Below are 22,439 nucleotides of genomic sequence, written 5' to 3'. Positions count from 1 at the left end.
CACACACCCGGCACGTGTAACTGGGGTGACAGAGAAACAGCAACACTGAGTTTCTTCTTTTTCTGTTGAATGGAAACCCGCGCGAGTGCAGGTTGTTTTGTGTTTCCAATGCCCTCATCACGACTTCCTTCGGGGATAAAAAAATCTGTATGCATGTCCATCTTCCTTTAATTTTTTTCAGTAAAAGCGACACAAGAAAGGACAATTTCGTGAGCACGACATCACGAATAAATGATAAAAACTTTTTTTTCAATTTTACGTTTCCATAAACCCGGCATTATATTTGGATTTGTAGCCACTTCGCAGCCAACTGTTCTCTCTTTTCCCCCTTCTCCATTCTTCGTTCACTCTTGTCGTGTGTGCCTGTGTCTGTGAGAGAGAGAGAGAGAAGGGTGGTTTGTAAGGACGGATCTGCCAGGAAAGAGGAGTTGGTTAGCATAAAAATATAATATAAAAACAAAAGCGAAGCAGCCAATCAAACAAAAACCGTTTCGGCAAAGCACGCTTGTTTTTTTTTCCTCCTTCCTATCGGCATCACTTCGTCTGTTAACGAGAAGATAATTAGAGAAAAACAGATTATCGTCATTGCTTTCGTTCCTGTTCCCATGGCCCATGTGCTAACAGCCTCTTGGACATCTGCAAAAGTGGTTTGTCGTCAACAACATTTTAACATGGACTCCTCCATTGTTCCCTTCTAGAAATTGTGAGACTCTTTGGAATATTTCTTCTTTCGGATTCACATTGCATGATGAAACAGTGTCGATGCCAGATGTAAGATGGACCTACGATGTTTGGTTTTTTATTATATATTTTTTTATTGCTTGTCTTGTTTTCATTTCTCAGTTTTCGGAAACAGAAAGCAATGTTTGCGCTCAAAGAAATTATTTTAAAATGCATATATATCTGTATGTTATCTGTCAGCACCCGTTTCTGTGCATAGACATACTTTTGTCACACGTAAACACTTTAAAAGCGTGTGTAATCATTGATGACGAGTAAAAACGTTTTCAGAAACGCATAGTTAGAACTGTATCTATAAACATTCGTGACTGTGTAAATGCAGGTTATGATTCATCTATAAAAGCATAAATTGTGCATTATCTTACATAAACTCTATTTATCTGAAAACCATGCTTGACGAAGCCAGTTCTTTAACAATTTTTCCCAGGCCATATTCGTACCAAATATAAATAAATAAATTTTTAAAAAAGAAGAAACCGGAAGCGGTTTGCACTCACGGTCATGCGCACACATTTATCAGCTGCCTCAGCCAATCGCTGTTTGGCTCTAACTGGGCTCAAAAGACGTTTGGGAAGCGCGAGTCAGCCAAGCACACACTGGGTGGGCAGACAAAAGATCGGGGGAAAGGTGATGGGGGTTTGGAAGGGAGGGGTGTGGAAGAAAGACGACAGAAAAACGCGAGCAATGTGTTTAAGATTGCGCACAGTCGGGCTAAACCAGGCTGTAGCCTCCTCGCCGCGAAATCAGATTGCTGGGAAACACGACAAATAAAATTGTCAATGTTCGCGCTTGACAGATCGCGCGCAAACGGCCCGACAAAACGCTCCAATCTCGGTGCCAGGGACCTCAAGAAAAGCCCGCATCCCTCCCATCCTCAAATCTCCTTTTTACGCTCGGCAGAGGTTAGCAAACACGTGGATCATCGTACAGACCCGAGGACGGGTCGTCCCCCAACAGCTCGATAGTTGTACCTCTTCTGGGAATAACAAGCACGAAGCTATTAAATGTTAATGGAGGCTGAGTAATGAAGCTTTATTAATGAGAATGTTCTTACAGATGTACCGCCTCGATTTTTGCTTTGCTTTCAGTGTTTTATTTTTCTAGCACTCACAAAAGTGCGATGACAATCACAGTCAGATTGCAATGTTATTGTCATGAGAAGCTTGACTTGCTATACTCTGTTCTAAATGAGGACTGTAATACAATTGGCTGATACAAAACATTATTGAATAGCGCACTTAATAATAACAGGAACAATTTATATAGCGCTTTACCTCATCATCAAAGCTTGCCCAAAGCGCTTTACAAATAATAATAATAACAACAACAACAATGGTTTCAAAACAAAGACTTCACTGTGATCTACCTTTTGAGGTTGTGATCGTCACCTGCTCTGGTCGTTGTGTTGGCCCTAATGCTTAAGTCACATGACATCACCGTTGATGATCCCAGAGAGCAACCTCACAACCGGCGAGTGATGAGGGCCAGTCAACCCAGCGGTAGCCTCGTTATCTTCTGACATCATCCCAAGGCCTTCACATCGCCTCTGCTCCACATCTGTCTACGAACATTACTTCTTATACCAATCAATTTAACTGTCAATAGTTGTAATTATAGTCAATTGAATAGTCCGCCTGCTCCTCTTTCTTTACAGATTTATGACACTCAGCATCCTTATTGTGTATTCCCTGATTTGTCTTTCATTACTCTCCTGCAGAGTTGTTTCTCCGTCCTTCCATCCTTCGTATTCTGTCCATGTCTCAAACTTGTCTTAAACATTGAGAGCCCTGCTCATTAGTAAGTATAATTATGCGCTATTTAAATCAAATGTTGTTGTTGTTGTGTTGTTGTTGTTGTTGTTGTTGTTGTTGTTGTTGTTTAGTATTGTTCGGTCGAGAAATTAAGTGGATAGGTGTATCAAGGTGCGTTTCATCAACGTCTTTTGACCGTTTCACACACCATTGTTGTCATCAGAACGGAAATTCGAACCCCGTGTCCTAGTTACCCGTCCTTAAAAAACTCATTAATTTTTCAATCTCGATGCGAAGGATTCTGATCGATCACAGCCATTACCTCTTGCTCCGCACGATTGTATATTATTCACAATTATCGGTTGTAAGGAAAGACACTCACCCCAGGAACCTGACTCCTTGTCTCATGATATGACAGCGCTGTACATCAAGGGAGGGAAAATGGTGTCATTGGACACTTTGTCAGGTGTAAATCAAGGATGTTTTAATTTTTTTATTCATAACTGTAAGGGTCAAAATGCGGCTTTGTTGTAGGCCAATATATATTCATATTCACTCCCACCTTTGTCCTTCCAATAGTGTTTATTTTTCCCTTTCATTGTCTTTCTATTCTACAGGTTTGGATATGTTTCAAATGTATTTGGAGCATAGGTGGGAGTTGAATACTGTGTTCTTCGTCATTACAACCAACAAGGACAACAAAACTAAAAGCACTTGTCTTCTTGTTGTAAGAATGTGCAAGTCCTTAATGAGTGTAGCTATTGACCCTCGACCATGTCGGTATATATCTAAATATTTGTTGGCAAATTTCAAACAGCAGACAGAAAGGGAAGAATTGTAGATAGATGTACCCTTTATTATAACAATTGTACCTAGTTGTGCTTTTGTGTAGCTATAGCTAGATGTATCTGTTTGTAAGTATTAGGTATACTTGAATTCCACTGCTTCAGCTTTCACACGGTTTACCATTACTCAAAAAAGTAGTTGACATTCTAGCTTATATTCTCTGGCTTTGTATTTGTACCAGTTGCTTTAGAAGACAACAGTAGAAATCCTCCAGGAAACAAAACTTTACGATACTCTAGAAAAAGGAAAAAAATCTATTGTAAAATTCTCTCTATGTTCTCTTTAATGTATTTTTATATACTACCTAAATGTGATACCAACATTAGAGGTTATTCAAGTCTCTTCAAGTTTTTATTTGCACAATTTGTTTGGGAATCACTAAAGCTTCACTTCTTTTCTTTTGTTTCTATTTATTTTTGCTGAAGCCAGGGAACCAAAGAAGCAAACAGCATCGTTCCTGTTTTCGGACTTCAAAACACACAACAAGAGCGCTCTTGGCTTTTGAAAGTTTTCTTCAAAGATAAGAAACCGAACTTTAAAATAGTACAGAAGACTGCGAAGACACTTGATTTTTCTGTCAAGCCCTTCTAAATTCCTGTCCATCCACACACACACACCTTTCTTCTTTTCTAGAAAACCTAGAGAAACCTACCTGAGCAACCATTGTATTTTATCTAACCAACTGCACGGACCATATCTTTCTGTGATACTACAGAAGGACAAGGTGAATGCTCGACTGGGAGGGAGACAAACACTGGCCGCTGGAAACCTTCCTTTTGCTTGTTTGCTCTAAGATCTGAAATACTCCCAAATGGTCCTTGCTCTCCTCGCTGATAATGATGGTAATGCTGCAGTGCGCATGCGCGGAAACTAGGCCGGACCTGGAAGTTAAGATCCTTCAATAATTCTCGGCAAATATGAGACAGGCTGCCAGAGCAAACAAGATGGTGCCCGCAATGGCGGCTGCGTTACGAGATCCTTCTTCCGGAGACGCAGAGAGAATGCGGAGGAGAGGAGGAAACTGTCGAAGGCTGTCGGCGTCTCCTCCTTTTTTCCGCTTCACCTCCCCCCACCCCTTGTCCCGGGGGTTGTGGGTAGTGTGGGTCTCGACTTAAAGAACTCGCCAAAACCAACAAATCTTGCTTTGACATGAAGTGCCGCGTTTTGGAGAGCTTCCGTTACTTTGTTGGTCCTCTGGGATCAGGATTTATTCCGCCTTAAATCACCTGCACCCATAATTGTGCTTTCTCTCTTTCTCACTCCTTTACTTTCTCTTCTCTCCCTCCCTCACTCAATCAACTCATGTAAGAATGTTGAATTTGATAATGGAATTATGAATACAGAAAAGAGTTATCAATGGTGTAGAAATCTCTTAAAACCTTTTAGAAAAAACTTTTTGGTGACAGACGAGTAGAGTGTGAAGAGAGTATAAAAGTTTACTGAAAAAGTTGTTTAATTAGATTATAATACATAAGCTGAAAACTTTTATCCAAGACCAGCAAATATTCTGGAATACCCTGCATACAATTTCTTCGAAGCATGCTAATTATATTATTTCTATTGATTATCAAGATTTTAAGAATTTTCTTGAACTTTTAGGTATTAGTACAATGCAACTTTAATATTAAAATATCAATGTACATCCAAACAAATTTTTTGAAGCTACTACTGTAGGCCGATGATCAAAACCTTTTGATGTGTCTTTCTTCTTGCAAACTAGCATTAGTTTGTCTGTGTATTGTAGACAAAAAATTAACATAGTTATTAGCTAATCATCGCAGAAACAGAAGATTTCCATTTCATTTCCATCTCATCTGATTCCTGAGACCTGAAACTCTTATCAGTCTTTTAGGTCGGCAAGAACTTGTTTCCTAGAGGGTAAACATTTCCATAGCAGACTGTACCATGAGCCAATAAGTCGTTTATCAACTGAACACCAGTATAATGAAACCCTTGTAAAAAAAAAAAAAACCTGGCATTGCATCTTACTTATCCATTTCAGTTTAGAAAGTTATTTTAGTGGAAGGAAGTACTTGTATCTCTATTTTATATTTATGTACTAATAAATGTAATATTGTGTTAGTATTTACTTTTTTGAAAGTATTTATCTGTTAGAAAGCTGCTTAGTTTTTCTTCCACCCAGACTTTCTCGAATACGAAATCCTTTTCTCCTCTGTCCGCCAGTGGAAGTGGTTGTGGTCAGGGGCTGGTGTGGAGATGGATGGTGTTCTTGTTACCAAGAGCGAGCTAAGATAGGAAAATATATTTTCCCAGTCAGGCTAGACAATATTGCAAGGTATATAACAATGCAGATTGTTTTTCGTGTGCCTGTGCCTCTCATTGACAGTACTATGTTTATAATAACATGAAAGGGTTAATGTAAGCTTATAGTCCACTTCCTGCGTGAAAAGATTTGGGGAGGGTAACTGTGTAAGCCATGATGAAAATATTTTGGTAAACAGAGAAAGAGCTCGGGTTCAAAGTATGAAATTAGGTGAGAGATAGTGAGATAATTAGTGAATGAGAGTGTGAGTGAAAAGACTGATCCTGTGCCTGTAAGCTTCTCCATGGGTTGCGTGCGGTAAATATCCTCTTGAAGACGAAAATCATTTCAATCACCGGATGATATTTATTGCTGCTGCTGCGGGCGCTTCCCACTGGTAGCACATTAAACTGAATATCTTTCCGCCTGCATCAACGCTTATCTTTTTCTTTCAGAAATTTCTTCAGTAAATTCTTTCGGATTTCTTATCATTCGATTCCACCCCTTACCCCCTAACCCCCAACATCAGGTAAGAATTCAAAAGATGTCGACAATAAGATGATCAGTTAACTAGAAGTGGAGCTTTCTTCTTCTGCGATTCTTTTCTTTAAAAGTTTCACCATGAATAAGTGTGTCCATTTCTTTGGTCAGTCTTGTTGGTTCCAGTGTATCCCAGTGTTTGGCAACTCTTGGTAAGTTTGCCCATCCAGCATGTTAGACACTGTAGAAGTTTTCTTCTCTCTCAGTCGAGCCGTTGGACATACTCTCCTTGGTTCTTATGCGAAACACTTTGTCGACTTCTGTTCGTGGCGACAGGTTTTCAGCCTCTAGTTGGAGGTTTGAATAATCACATAGATGAATGTCCCCGAAGCTGTAGTAGCTTCAAAATTATCACAAAGATGTCTGCCTATCGTCGTCGCCTGTCGTCGTGAATGACTGACGACCTGCATTGTCTCGTCTATGCAAGAATCTTTTGCCAGCTGATGATTTGTTATGATGGCATTCACATAATACACTGCCTAAGGTTTAGATCATACTTTCTAGATATGTATACTTCTCGAAAAGATGGAAAGGTCAGGATGCTGTTCCCTACAGACAACATTGAATCAAAGCATTTCTTTATTTATTAAATGAAACTTGATCAGCCAATGTCATTGAAACAAAGTATTTTACCAAGAAGAATTTTATCGTCGGCTGAGATAATCCATGTTTCTAGAATTCAGAAAAGTGATATGAGAGAAAAAAGAAAGTGTGTGTCTACCATTCGTCTGAAGGCAGGCGAAGCACCGTTGTCTCACGTGCTGAACAAATGTTTTCAGGGTCCTTCAAGGAATTGCCTGCCATGGTTGCTGAAGAAACTAGTACAGCTAATTAAGGTCAACTGTTGGGGGATGGTTGGCTCTAAGTCACTGGCCAGGACATCCCACAGATGTTCAGTGGGATTCACATCAGGGAAACAGGTTTGACAGTCTATGTGGTTGACTTGGTGCTGCTAGGTTTCTGAAGTATAATTGAAAAGGCGAACAGGAAGCTCAGTAAACCTTCCCAGGGTTCTACGGTTACTGATTTGTGTTGACAATGGACAGGGCTTCCACGTGCACTGCATGTTTTCTACTGTTCAATTTCTGCCTTGTCATATGGATACGTTACAGTTGCCCGCATTTGTTGTTGGTTCAAATACATTTTTTTTTTTTTTTTTGCTTGGCTGGTGTACTGTGGACTCACGGTCGCTCCGGTCATGCGCACTAGTACACGCACACAGACACGCAAACAACGCCATACATATCTGACAGTGTAGATAGTTTATGTGATCAGAATTCTACGTAAATTCGTTTTGGATATGTATTTGAGAATGATACTGATACTAATATAATTCACAATATAAAAAGTATTGACTGGTCCGATCTGACGCAGCTGTCCTCAAAGTAAGAGGATTGCAGCTGAAAGAAGCTCACGCAATAAAAGGATAGAACAAATAAAAACAACATGTAATAAATCTGTCAAGAAACAATGATGAAATTCTTTAAAATATAAAACACAAAAATACCCAGACATAAAAAAAGGCAATATTGACAATAACATTTTTTTAGTTAGGCTTCAACCAAAATAGTTTTTAAAAAAATTAAGAGACAACAAAAATAAAATCAGTCTGAAACAATACAAAGTCCTGTATATCACCTCCCAAGCCCAGTAGTTAATCATGGACGGACAACCGTGGAGGAAGGGGGGAATGGAGGAAAGTGTGAGGGAGGGAAGGCAAACGTGAACAACCCTGGCAAGCGGAAGACCCTGGTGGCAGCTGCCTGCTCGCCGTCTGACAAACCGATTGCAGTGGTCGGCTTCAAGAGTCCGCTCCGTGGTATTGCAAGAAGTCAGAGTACTGCCTGTGACAGTCACACAGTGACAAGTGTGCTTGTCGCACGCTACCCGACGACCATGATGGAGGCTAGGGCTCTGAACAGGCGAGACCACGTCACGTGACCGGTAAAGGCCGAGAGCATCGGCAACACCAGCCCCAAGATCGCAGTCTTTTTTGTTTTGTTTTTTGTGCTTTTTTTGTTCTTTGCAGATATATGGGTAGAGCGCTGGGAGGTGGGGTAGGAGAGGAGACGGTTGACATGGAACGTGGGATTTTCTTTTGTTGTCTTCTTCCACGACAAACAAGCACAGAAGCAACTCCAGAGAGCATGGAGAGTGAGCTGGACAGAGCAAGAAGGGAACAAAGAATCAGTTTGTTTACCATATATATTATTTTCAATTTGTAAAATAGTTGATTCATGATTTGGTCCCATTTTAAACTGTTTAGATACATCCCTGTCAGAATTAAACTAATAATTAAAATGCACAAGATCTTGATTTGTTTATTTAAAAAAAAAACTGTTTAAATGTGGTGAACTATATACGATAAAAGACCTGGTTCTATTTTTAAATTATAAAATATTAATACACTTCACATGGTCGTGTGTAACTAGTTACACTTAACCCGAATAACGAGCTACTTCATTAATTAGCAAACACACGAGTAATTTCACACATTTATGTATGTAATCACGTGCACAGAGTGGAGCCTGGTGTTAAGAGGCAAATAGGAGAAACATCACAGGACAGGTTGCCTTGTGTTGACTTGTTCATAAAGAGGAAAGAAAAGCTCACCTCTAACTTTTGTAAGTGAATGACAGTTGTAACCTATGAAGAATCTTGGGACCAGTGCAACGTGGAACGTCTTCCGAAGGAATGGGTCTGAACCAGAGAGATTGTTCATCGCAATACTTGCAAAGTATTTTATTGGGAATATGAGATAGGTCACACATCCTCCAGAAAAAGAATACACAAAGAAGTTAGTAGAAAGAAGGAAGGACATGCAGGGAAAGGAAAAATAGTTCTGTAGTAACCACTCTTTGTCTGGACAATGATTTATGTCCATTTGTTTTAACCAGACTGGTGTATTTTTCAATCACTATCGTCACAGTGTTTGGGAGAGTAACATGATCGTGTGGTAGTGATTGCGGCTCGGCTTTTATTCCATTAACTAAAGCTTGTCTATCCTTCATCACTTCTTCTTGGTGTTCTCTCTCTCTCTGTTACATGCAACTCCTCCCACACACACACACACACAGACACACACAAAACAAAAACATTACCATTATATTTAAATTGAATTGTTATTATTTGTACAGAATGTTTCTTGTCTTCTAAGGGCATAGACAAAATAGCCTGCAAAATATTATTACTACTATTAAGTACTTTTACATATACACAAGCGCGCGCAAACACACATACACATATACTTGAAAAAAGTTTTCGCCGTGGAGTAGAATTTCTATCCATCCTGACAATTCCAGAAATGTCTGCACTTTGTCGGCTTCCCTCAGGAACCGAGCTCGACGGGAGGCACCACAGCAGAGGTTCCTGCCGGATGCAGCAACAAAGCCTTCATTTCTGCCACTACAACGTCTATCCGGTCATGAGGGAAAAGCATCAGTTACGCCAACCGCCACCACCACTGCCTTATGTGGGTGACAACTGATGCTTCTTCGGCCCGGCATCCGTGAGGCAGCACTACGGGTACTTCCGGGCATAGATGAAAATGTCTCCTGCTCCGAGCTCACTGTGAGGGAGATAACTCGAGTGACACGGGAGAAGTGTCTGTACCCTTCAAAACCCACGCTGGACAGTGTTACCAAGTGTCTGTATTTTGACTGTTTGATCAGAATAATTCACAGACTTTCATCAGAGGACAGGAAATATTGGGGAAAGGGCGCAGGACGGTAAGAATGTGGCAGAACAATCTTCAACCGGAAGCTGACCATGAGGTGTGTACCCAAACATCGATTCCTGGCTTACGGAGTCAATAGACGGAGAAAGAGGAGTGAGAATCAACAAGACGAACCACATACGCTCCCAAGTTTGTAAGAGTATGATACCTGTCTGTGATTACAGGACCCTTGTGTCAAGTTCCCTTCCATCCTTGTTTGCCTTCCCTTATTCGGGGTTCTTTCCCCTCGCTGGTGATTATAGCTTTGTTCGCTCTGGTGAGTAATTGCATTAAGTGATCCTTTTCCACTTCCTGCGTTTGAAGTCGCGGCCAGACAGAAAACCTTCTTTCATATCTGGGACATGTCGGCCGACAGGAAAAGCAGTTCTTCTGCTAAAATAGATCCTTCTACAGTAAACCGTGTAAACCTTTCTGATAAGGTTTGAATTGGTAATACTGATTAGTTTGGCAATAAGAACAGACCAGACGCCTTAATTCCATGTTTTCGTCTTTCGTATTTCTTTTGAAGATTTCACGCATCGACATTTAAACATAGATTGTCGAGTACATACAGAGACTAATAAATTATTCTTTGTGGTTTATGCCGAATCAGCAGATATTTTCACGGTGAATGAGCACAGCCATGAAATCAGGTGGCACATCTAGGGACAGAATTTTGCGCAGGGCGCAAGGTGCGACCTACAAAGTCCTGCTCAGGATCACATTACAGCTGAGCCATCGGGCAGACATAGAAAAATCCTCACAAACACCCAAACCGGGGTTTAAAGTGTCCTCTCAGGATTCACTATCCTATTGTCATATTGTCAACAAACAGAATAGTTCAAGACAAAAACACAAATAAACAGTAAGTTAAGATAGATTATTATAGAGTATTAAAGATCACCAATCATCCTTCTTAGCCGGAAAAAAAATGATTGAGATCAAAGTTTATTTGGCAATCAGACATAAATCAACCTCCAAACACACCTCCAAAGAGAATGCTAGAGGGTTGCTGGATAGACCGATGGATTTCGGGCAGAGATGTTAAAAGGAAAAATTTATGCTATTACCTCAGCAGCATATACTCAGAAGCAAATATATCTTCCTACACTGTGCCTCTCAGTCGAAAATTGAGATGATATTCGGCTAAGAGCATGGTCTACTCCCGTTCCTCTCCCTGCGGAATATTGCCTCAATATTTTTCCCCCCGTCTTTGTGTCAGTCGCTCCTGAGTAGTGGCGCTGAATCAAAGTTGTACCCAGCCCGCCTGTTAAAGAAGAGTTGTCCGCTTTTCCCCCGTAACGGATAGAGAACAACCCATTCGAGACTAAGCGAGTCGAAGATGTTACAGACAGAACGACAGAGAAAACAAAAATGTCGGCCCAGCAGTTTTGTCCATTTCCTTCCACAAACTGTCCCCTGCGGCGGCGTGTTTGCCGCCATTGATCGGCAGCTTGGCCACGACGAGGGAGATAACTCCCGCGAAGACATACATCAAGGGGAGAGTGGTCTGCTGTCAGTCACTGGAGTGGCCCCGCTCTACGGCGTCACGTGATATTGAGTGTGCTGATGTGTCTGCTCCCCAGCTCCACACGTGTCTCGTTTGTCATCGCTCCGCGGTGTAGTACTTGCCCTCTGCTTGCAAATCCAGAAGGAGCTTCTAATTTTTTTTTCGGAAAATCGTGATTGATTGTTATAAACAGGATTAACTTAGTTTTCTTTTAATATAGTAAAAGATTTTCTTAATATATACTATTTTTAAACATTGCTACAGCTTCTTGGTATTAAAATAAAAGTTTTGTGGTTAAAAGATTTAGGATGATAAGTATTGCCAAAAGTTGAAATCAATCCAAAAGTTGATATTTTTTAAAATAACCTCAAAAATGAGATTGATTTTCACTGATGTTTCCCAAAGATCATATATTAAGACATATCATATCTGTAAGTATTAAACCATAGTCTATAAAGAAGCTTAAATCATTATGTCACAATAAATTTCTTTGTATCAATAGTTTTTTATTATGAACTTTAAAATGTAGAAGATATTACCTTAGTAAATTCATTACTTATATTAATAAATTCACAATCACATAATTTGTATAAAGTGTCAGAATTATGTGTTTTATGTGCAATTTCTGTACTTTTTAAAATTCTCTTGTCGTCAGTTAACCAATATTCATTGTTCAGTACGCGTTTTCTCCTTTGTCTCTCCTAATAACGGTCTCTCTTTGCGTCCTTAACATTAACTTCCAGTAGACGCCATTCTGTCACATTTCTGAGATTTTACTACATCTCTGTACTTATTAAGTTTAGAATATGAAAAAAACCGTTTTATTTCAACGTTGCATAGAGTTTTATTTGTTTAACCGCAAGGAACGTCGACCTTAATTATCGACACTAGTAGGCCCAGTTCTTTAGGTTGTTACACCGACATGAACTCATAAATTTCGGGAATTATATTTAAAGAATATTGCCACTAAAGTAAAAAAAATGTAGTCATTTTAGATCACTTAACTTTGTCTCCACTCCTTTATCCAGCAAAGCCTCTGCTCCCGAGCGGATTCAGGTTTACCATGGCAGTCAAACTTTCATTTCTCTATTTATGGTTGTTGCTGGGAGTTACAACTCTCTCCGTTTGCACTCTCGACTACAATTGCGGGGTATGTCTGTATATCTGTACCGGCTGTCAAACCATTTGATAGTACAAAAAGACAGGTGTACCTCTGCATCACATCAACATTCTTGGATTTCTAGCTTGCAGATAGAAGCAATCAACCGATGTAATGAAAGAAAACACTGAACAGCACCAAAGAGATATAACAGGAGGACAAACCAGCAAGTAGATGTAACAAACTCCCTCACTACACCATATAAAACAAGGGTTCAGGGAGGACAACCACGCAGAGAGGACGGGTGCGAGTTGTGGTGCAAGGGAGCAAACCGCGTCTACTTGTCGTGTTGGTTAAGTGCTCAGCAGGCGGGGGCAATAGATCAGGGGAGGCTATTTGATACTGTCCATCAGGTTTAGCCGCGATGGTGGCGAGATTTTGCGTGTTACGAGCTGTTCACCGAGTCACATTTTCTGATTAGCACCTTTTTCTTCTTGCCCGTCGTCTGCAGACGATAAATCTGTGTCTTGCTCGCTAGCCCTGTAATCCCTCCCTGACCGCAGGGACTCGGCACTTTGAAGACGTGCCAGACAGTCTAGCGACCCGTGAGTTCCTATCATCTGTTAAAAAGTTAACAGTAAGAGCAGATCTTTGAGCAAATGTGAGCAAAAAATACTGAGAAGTCACTTTCTCTTTCTCTTTATTCCGTCGTTCTGTCTCTTAATTCTCGTTTAAATTGTATTACATGAGTCGAGAGGAGTGTTAGGGATGTTTGCGTCTAGGCGATAATAGACATCTAATATAATCAACATCGTTTGTCTGATCTCAACTTTGGTAGGAATCTGCGTATGTTTGGTAGATAAACGGTGCTCTAGAGCCTGTTTTTCTCTATAGTTTTACTTTCCTCTGTTCTAACATATTAACGGTGGCTCTGGATGATGAAAACACTACACAGAAAAAATAACTTAAATAAACAACATTTGACGGCAACGTGTGGCTGTAAATATAGCAAATACACACACCTATATTGCGTTTAGTGGAAGTGATTTTGGGCTTAGCTAATACGGCATACGATATTGTTTATTGTAGCAGTAGGAAGTCCCACTCATTTCGCATCTTTCATGTAGGAGCAGGACCTAAACCATGGACATGTGTAGGTGGACTATTGTCTGTCTGCCGAGACCAACGCTTAGCCTCTTGCGAAGTTCTCCGCTGTTACTCTCGGCGAGATAAACAATGAATGTGACTAAACCAGAAGGTTTATATACACCATCCTAGTTATAGTTAACTGGAAAAACCGTTTGCAAGCAGTCCAGTAATACAAGTTATTACATACATTGTATACTTTGACACTCACGAACTCACATATCCAGAGGCGTGAAGTCGTGGGTCAGCAAAGTCTTTTGTGTGGTCACAAGTTTGATGATGATAAAACTTAATAACAGCTAACAAATATATAATGGATCAGCCAGGTAATAAGTTTAGTTAGAGTGTAAAGCGACCTTACAGCAACAGAGAACGCATACTAGACATTGTTTAATATGTATGAGTGCGTTTGTCTCACTTCAGTACTGCATTTCTCACATAGTTTGCGTGTTTTGTCGTACGAAAGGATGTACGTATATTTTATACACTACATGGAGGTGTAATTGTACAGGAGTAATGTGTATCTCACTATATGTGTTTAGGTATAGTTATTTGTAATATTATACACATGTTTTTATTTTGCAATAGCGACCTATTTATCCGCTTATTGGGATGTATCGCCGACGTCGGTGATAGACGACACCTAACCAACCTATTACAATAATGAAAGCAATGCTGGCGTAGACGATCACGACGATAATGCCTGGTGCAAAAGTCTCCCCGCAGCCCTCAATCTCGTCGGAGTTGTCGTCGCAGTCGTTGTAGCCGTTGCACTTCAGATTGGCGGAGATGCAGATACTGTTGTTGCACTTGAAATCGTTATCAATGCAGTTTCCTGTAGGTGTGCACAATATTTAGTTTAGTTTAGCTACAGCAATCAGTAGCAGTCCATTTCGATATTGCGACCCTGACCAGACTAAATACCTCCCTTACTAAGTGCTAGGTCTCCCCGTTCTACCTTCCATCTATCAACAAGGTGAACTTGTCATGCGTAAAGCTGATGAAAGATGATAGATAACCTTTGTTTCACTTATTAGGAATTAGTGTGGCTAATGAGGAAGGTTTTATTTGTTGTTATTCATGCAGAACTTAACTTGTAGTAAAAAAATCAATCTCGTACCAAAGCTCCAGCTATCAGATAATCACAAAATGTAAATTATTAAAATATAATTTTAGGTTTAATTAATATTCATCTTTTTGCGGAAAAATAACAATAATTATGTATTTTAACATAAGATATGGTTGTTACACTTTCACGTTTATTTCACTTATCTCTCTAACTAAACTTTAAGAAATAGGTAGCAATTTTAACTAACGCGTAAGAATGTATACTACAAAAAGCAAGCATTGTTTGCACATTTTTGGTCTACCCGAAATTAAAGCGAGGCTAAAAGTGTCAGAAACCCAAGGAAAGGAGAATGTATGTGACAACAATATTCACCATTTATTGCATAAGTGAACTCTGTCAGCAGCAGCTCGAAGTAACCACTCTGTGAAGTAGTATTGTCTGTGGCAAATCTGACGTCCACACTATCATCTGTCGTCCTCACAGTCTGGGGCGATGTAAAACCGCAAACCCCATTGGTGGCTAAAAAACATAAGGTGGAAACAATCCCTTTGTACTTTTTGAAAGTGACTTATACGGTCAGACCTCGATAAGTCCACCTTCCCTAAATCAAAAGCCTCCCCATATCGAATTAATTGTTAGTTTCCGGCCAAATACCTGCGCCTTTACGCCATTTTCCCTAACTCGAAAACTCCGGAAGTCGGATGTTTTTTCGGGTCCCTTTGAATTTGACTTATCGAGGTCCGACTGTACTAGGTCAAGTAAGCATACTGACATACTTTGCTTCTATTTGTATAACAAACATTAAGAAGTATCCACGTGACACACTTTAGTAGTTATGGATTTAATAAACTATAGTAACTATCAACGTGATGTACTTAAAAAATTACCAAACTGTGCTAAAATAATATTATTTATATAACATGAAACAGGAAAGATTGTTGAACGCAATGATTAGTGATTCTGTCGTTCTACTTTGAATTTGTCTTCGAATTTTTTTTTTTTTTTAAATGTTCAAGTCAAATATATTCTAAAATCAAGTCTACCGGACCTTTCTGACTTGATGATGATGATGATGATGATGATGATGATGATGATGATGATGATGATGATGATGATGATGATGATCCTTAATTTAAGTAGGTTTTAGTGCGCTTTACTAATGCAAAATATAGTGAGTTACACAAACAGAAATAAACGCCCAAAAGAACATCATCTGTACAGACACAGACGAAAACGTTGACGAATACACAGAGACTCAATGTTCAGCGTTAAGGAATAGAAGGAAGATGTAAGGTAATGATATTTTTTAAGTCTGAAGTCTTCTTAAAGTAGGATGTTGCATTATTTTTCATGTTTGAATGTCATGAAAAATGAATAACTGGTTCGCCAAAGTGCTTACGTGTAAGTGGTCCTGTCCTGTTGCTGACAGTTAACCTGACTTGGCTACAGTCAACGGTGTCGGCAGTCTCCAGTTTCCTGAATCGCACTTGAAGGCCCCGACCTGGACTAGAGCCTGCGATGGTCATCAGGCAGTTGTAGTTAGGTGGAATGCTCGTGTAGCCCCTATCGGAGTATTTGAGCAACAGGCTTTCTGGAAATACTAGTTGCCAACCACACTGCTTGTCTAAGTAATCTGGTAAGAATATGAACAAATAAAGACACATGAGAACGAAGTCGCTCACAATGGCTGTGCTGGTTGCCCGCACATCGAAGAAAATTGTAAAGCAAATGACAAAAAAAATGCTTTTGATCACCTTTGATCACTTGAATGCTTTTGATGTGAGTTCTGTCGGAACTGACTCTGTGTTGTTATAACCTCCCCGATTACAAAATAATGTTTCCGATCATCACTGATTACATGTTATGATATCAAAACTGATTACATTTTCTTGTGTTACAAGGAGTTACAGGTTTCAAAGACTAAAATATTAAAAGAAATGAGACATGCAATTGTTTTTGCCTTTGTCTACAACGATCTGTCGTGTATAGGCACTACTTTTGATGTTAGCTTTTGTCAAAATCAATAAAACTACAAAAACAAAATTGAAATGAGGATAAAAATAAAAACGGTCACATTGAGAGCAAGATCCCCTCGGCATCCAGACATCACGTGATTAGCGCGATGACATCCATGAGTACAAATGATTAACCCTGTAGTAAAGGAACTACCACAGCATAGATAAAGGTGAGGATATAAGGTAAACATCTAGCATCGTGATAAACAGAGACAGATTATAGCATGTAAGAAGAAAGATTAGAACATATAAACATACTGTTGCCGTGTTATCAATTGTTATTTCTGTAGCTCTGTATAAAAAATTTCTGAAAATGTCATATGAAGAGCTTAAAGAACAAACATAACCTACCATGCATTTAATTACTAAGCTCATTAACATAATCTAACGCAAAAAAACGGTGGAAAATATAAAAATATACTCAGCCATACAAAGAGCCAGACAACTCTCTTGCAGTAAAGTTTCTTCAAAAACTGATAATTTTTAATCAGCTACAATATTATTTCTCGAAGATCTCTAGTGTCCAGTTACTTAGCTTACTCTTGAATTAAAAATGATCCTACTTACCTTACCTTTCAATTAAGAATTAACAGGTTCTCATACTTTATGAGCTTGTATTGATACAAAGTACACAAAGCATGTTGTTTTTACTCTGAGGCCAGGAGTATATATAATATATAGTGATACTTACATTTCTCTGGATAATGGGTTCCGACAACTGCGGTCGGCATCCACAAAGTGAAGTAAACAGTCAACAAGTTACGGGTGAGCATGTTTAAGTATGGCAGGTCCTTGTTAGAGTAAAGGATGCTCACCATTCAATCTTCAATTTGTAGTCGAACAGCGACAGTGAAAACAAGGTTTTCAAAACAAACTCACTGATACGGTCGAGCCAAAGTGCAGTCCACAATGTGAGATTGATAAAGGGTGGGCGAGTTATATGTAGGTACTGGTGTGACTTATCTTTTGTAGAGAGGATAGTTGATATCGCATTTAGTTTATTGCGAAACAGCTCTGGTTTAAATTGTAGTATTAACACTCCAGCTATTGATGCAGAATGGAGCAATAATAACCTTAGAATTTCCATGATTTCATTATCACACGAAGAAATTTGTATATAACGTACAGTTTTCATCTTTAAACACAACTTTTACATCACACCTTTTACACCACTATTTATTTTACTTATGATGGTTTACAACTGTAAATATAACATTTTTATTGCTATAAATATATATATATAAAACAGATACAACAACAGCTGTACATCTAGAAAATTTATTATTTTTCCTTTATTTCGAAAAGATTTACCTTAACAGTTAAGAAAGAAATAAAAAGCCACTTATTTCGCATCATTCATGTAGGAGCAGGACATAAACCATGGATGTGTATATGTGGACTGTTGTCTGTCTGTCGAGACCAACGCTGAGCCTGTTGCGAAGTGATCCGCTGTTAGTCTCGGCGAGATAAACAATGAATGTGACTAAACCGGAAGTTTTGTATACACTTGCCTCGTTTTAGTAGTTAATTTGAAATTTGAATAAACCGCAAGCTTTGTACACATTTGCATCGTTTTACATCGTTTTACTGAACGGGAAAAATCGTCTACAAGCAATCCAGTAATACAAGTTATTACATACATTGTATACTTTGACACTCACGAACTCACATACCCAGAGGCGTGAAGTCGTGGGTCAGCAAAGACTTTTGTGTGTGGTCACAAGTTTGATGATGATAAACTTAATAACAGCTAACAAATATAATATAATGGAACAGCCAGGTCATAAGTTTAGCTAGAGTGTAAAGTGACCTTACAGCAACTGAGAACGCATACTAGACATTGTTTGTTGAATACATGTGCGACATGCAAACATAGAGAGGAAGAGAGAGAACAGATAAACTTATATATATACTACAAGCACACCTATGTTCTTTGTTGGAACTTTCAATGGACTTATCTAGAGTCTTAAATGCGGATTTACCCACACCTTTGAGAAAGGTGACAGCAGTGAGTAAATCTTACTTCTGACTACTTTGTACAAAAGTCGATCACTGTATCCCAATACAATTTCTCTCATTAATGTTAGTTAAGTGTCTATCCCGCTATACTTAGCTTACCATAGTGAAGTATTGTAGTCATCGTACTACAGCAATGCCACAATTATTCCACAGTAGAGATTTATTTCTCCCTCTGTGGTACTCTATTTATTTCTCTACAGTAGTCTATTTATTCCACTTTCTGTTGTTGTTGTTTTTTTTCGCAGTAGGTTTATCCAACTATAGTGATGTATCGTCGACGTCGGCGATAGAAGACACCTAAAACACTAACTACGATAAGGAAAACAATGATGGCTAAGGCGATCCCGACGATAACGCCTGCTGTCAAAGTCGTCAGCCCGCAGCCCTCAATCTCGTCGGAGTCGTCGTCGCAGTCGTTGTAGCCGTTGCACTTCAGATTGGCGGAGATGCAGATATTGTTGTTGCACTTGAAATCGTTACCAGTGCAGTTTCCTGTAGATGTGCACAACATTTAGCTTAGTTTAGCTATAGCAACCAGAAGCAGTTCGTCCCGATGTTATGCCCCTGACCGGACTGATTGCCTCCCTTACTAAGTGCTAGGTCTCCCCGTTCTACCTTCCATCTATCAACAAAGTAAACTTGTCATGCGTAAAGCTGATGAAAGGTGATTACATTGGTTCTCTGCATCATTTATGTTGAGGTTAATCTTATTTCGTGTCTTGTACCTTGTGTCAAAGCACTCAAACGGAATTATGATAGAATGCTTAGAGAAGAATTAGGCAAGTTTAATTTGTTATTCATGCTGAACTTAACTTGCAGTAAAAACTTAATCTCGTACCAAAGCTCCAGCTATCAGTTAATCACAGAATGTAAATTATCAAAATATAGTTTTAGGTTAAATTAATATACATCTTTTTGAGTAAAAAAGTAGCAATAGAGATATAGTTGCTATAATTTCACGTTTATTTCACTTATCTCGAACCAAACTTTTGATATGAGCAATTTCAACTAACATGCAAAAATATATACTACAAAAAGCTAGCAATAGTTGCACATTTTTGGTCTACCAGAAATTAAAGCACTGCAAAACTGAAGAAAAGGAGAATGGATGTGACCACGATGCTCACCATTTACTAAATAGTTGAACTCTGTCAGCAGCAGCTCGAAGTAACCACTATGTAGAAATGTGTTGTCTGTGGTAAGTGTGACGTAGACTCTGTCATCTGTCGTCCTCGCAGTCGGGGGCGATATAAAACCGCAAACCCCATTGGTGGCTAAAAAAATCAGGTGAAAACAATCTCTTTTTACTTTTTGAATGTGACTCCTTTTAGGTACAATAAACATACTAACATATTTTACTTCTATTTGTATGACCAACTTTAAGAAGTATCCACGTGACACACTTTAATAGTTATGGATTAGACACAATGAAATAACTATCAACGTGATGTATTTAAAAAATTACCAAACTGTGTCAAAATAATATTTTTTTAAAGTATTAAGCAGGAGAGATGATCGAACGTAGCGCTTAGCGATTCTGTTGTTATATTTTGATTGAATTTGTCTTCACATTTTTTTTTTGTAATGTTCAAATCGAATATATTTTAAAATTCAAGTTTCCCGGAGCTTTCTGACTTGATGATGATGATGATGATGATGATGATGATGATGATGATGATGATGATGATGATGATGATTTTGCATTATTTTTCATGTTTGAATGTCATGAATAATGGAATAATGAAGAACTGGTTGGCCCAAAGTGCTTACGTGTAAGTGGTCTTGTCCTGTCGCCGACAGTTAACCTGACTTGGCTACAACCAACGGAGATGGTCGTCTCCAGAGTCCTGAATCGCACCTGAATGCCCCGGCCTGGACTGGCGCTTAGGATGGTCACCTGGCAGTTGTAGTTAGATGGTATGGTCGAGTAGCCCCAATCGGAGTATTTTAGCAACATGCTTTCTCGAAATGATATTTGCGTCCCACACTGCGTGTTTAAGGAATCTGGTAAGAATATGAACAAGTAACGACACATGAGAGCTAGCAATGGTTGTCCTAGTTGACCGCACATCGAAGAAAATTGTAAAGCAAATGACAAAAAATGTTTTTGATCACATAATTAATGTGATTTCTATCAGAACTATGTGTTGGTATATCTTATATATAAGACCTACTTTTTATGTTAGCTTTTGTCAAAAATTAATAAAATGACAACAACAACAAAAGTCACAACGAGATAACAATAAGAGAGCAAGATCCCCTCGGTAGCCAGAAATCACGTGATTAAGGCGATGATATCCGATCTTACCTTACCCTTTAAGTAAGAATTAACAGGTTCTCAAACTTTATGAGCTTGCATTGACAAAAATACACTGAGCATGGTGTTTTCATTCTGAGGCCAGGGGTATATATATATAGTGATACTTACAGCTCAGTGGATAATGGGTTCCGACAACTACGGTCGGCATCCACAAAGTGAAGCAAGCAGTCAACAAGTTACGGGTGAGCATGTTGAAGTATGGAAGGTCCTTGTTAGAGTAAAGGATGCTCACCGTTCAACCTTCAATTTGTAGTCGAACAGCGACAGTGAAAACAAGGCTTGCGAAACCAAGTCGCTGATAGGATCGAGCCAAAGTGCAGTCCACAATGTGAGATTGATAAAGGGTGGGCGACTTATGAGTGGTAGTACTTGTGATGACTTGTTTTTTTTTTTTTGTAGAGAGGATAGGCGATATCACATTTAGTTTATTGCGAAACAGCTGTGGTTTAAATTGTAGTATTAACACTTCAGATGTTGATGCAGAACCTTAGGGTTTCCATGATTTCATCATAGCACGAAATGGATTGTATATAACGTACAGGTTTTATCTTTGAACCCAACTTTTGACATCACACCTTTTACACAACTATATATTTTACTTATGATGGTTTACAACTGTAAATATAACATTTTTTATTGCTTTTAATATATATATAATAGATACAACAACAGCTGTACATCTAGAAAATTTATTACTTTTCCTTTATTTCGAAAAGATTTACCTTAAAGGTTAAGAAGCAAACAAAAAAACTTACGAAACAAAGATGATACAAAGTTGACAGTATTAAATGCAGAAGATAAAAGAGAACACACTAATCTCACATCCCTGTTATTATAGAAATGTTATCGTGATCTGGCTTTATCTGCACTCGTGGTGCACTTCAGACACCCACGCTCCGCTGTCGACAGCTTTCTATTTTAGGAAACGTTGATGGCGGAAGTTACGTTCTTATTTATCCAGTTGGCAAACACATAGTCAAACACAGAACAAAGAATTAACGGGTGGATATTTTTAGGTAAAAACATTTTGACCTAAGTTTTTCCAACTAAAATGTGTAATAAAATCAAGAAGCAGGAAAGTCCCGGCAGACTGTGAAAGTAAAACTAGACTGACGCCTGATAAGACAGCTACAGTTCAAGGTATCCTCTGAATAAACAGTGTTGATAATGCACACAACAAGATACCAAATGCTGCGTGTGCAGAGCTGGAAGAATTGTTGCTCTTTGTTTATTGAGAAAAGGCAACGGTTTCGATTTGAAATATTAGGCGTTGGCGAAGACAGATCAGGAGAGACATTACATTTTCTCTCAGATTTCACACATACACAGGAAAATTGATGGTAACTCAGTCGGTCGTTTGAAAATCTAGTTCAACCCACATACTAATACTGAAACAAAACTTGAG

The 22,439-nt window shown here is 39.0% G+C and overlaps 2 protein-coding genes across 2 annotated transcripts; both read right to left on the bottom strand.

The window, feature by feature from the left end:
• Positions 1 to 13,988: 13,988 nt before the first annotated feature.
• LOC112577140 (membrane frizzled-related protein-like) lies at positions 13,989 to 21,406 on the bottom strand. The gene is made up of 7 exons (XM_025260112.1): positions 21,143 to 21,406; positions 20,485 to 20,718; positions 19,842 to 19,988; positions 17,387 to 19,206; positions 16,080 to 16,313; positions 15,053 to 15,199; positions 13,989 to 14,446 (listed from the first exon to the last, which is right to left on the bottom strand). The coding sequence occupies exons 4-7, from the start codon at positions 17,511 to 17,513 to the stop codon at positions 14,208 to 14,210; spliced, it is 747 nt and encodes a 248-aa protein (XP_025115897.1). The 5' UTR covers positions 17,514 to 19,206; positions 19,842 to 19,988; positions 20,485 to 20,718; positions 21,143 to 21,406; the 3' UTR covers positions 13,989 to 14,207.
• On the bottom strand, positions 18,965 to 20,671 carry LOC112577383 (membrane frizzled-related protein-like). The gene is made up of 3 exons (XM_025260445.1): positions 20,485 to 20,671; positions 19,842 to 19,988; positions 18,965 to 19,206 (listed from the first exon to the last, which is right to left on the bottom strand). The coding sequence occupies exons 1-3, from the start codon at positions 20,669 to 20,671 to the stop codon at positions 18,965 to 18,967; spliced, it is 576 nt and encodes a 191-aa protein (XP_025116230.1).
• Positions 21,407 to 22,439: the final 1,033 nt, after the last annotated feature.

Source organism: Pomacea canaliculata, linkage group LG12 (genome assembly GCF_003073045.1).
Source record: "Pomacea canaliculata isolate SZHN2017 linkage group LG12, ASM307304v1, whole genome shotgun sequence".
Lineage (NCBI taxonomy): Eukaryota > Metazoa > Mollusca > Gastropoda > Architaenioglossa > Ampullariidae > Pomacea > Pomacea canaliculata.
The sequence above is the reverse complement of the archived record's forward strand: the minus strand, read 5'-3'. Positions and strand labels throughout refer to the sequence as shown.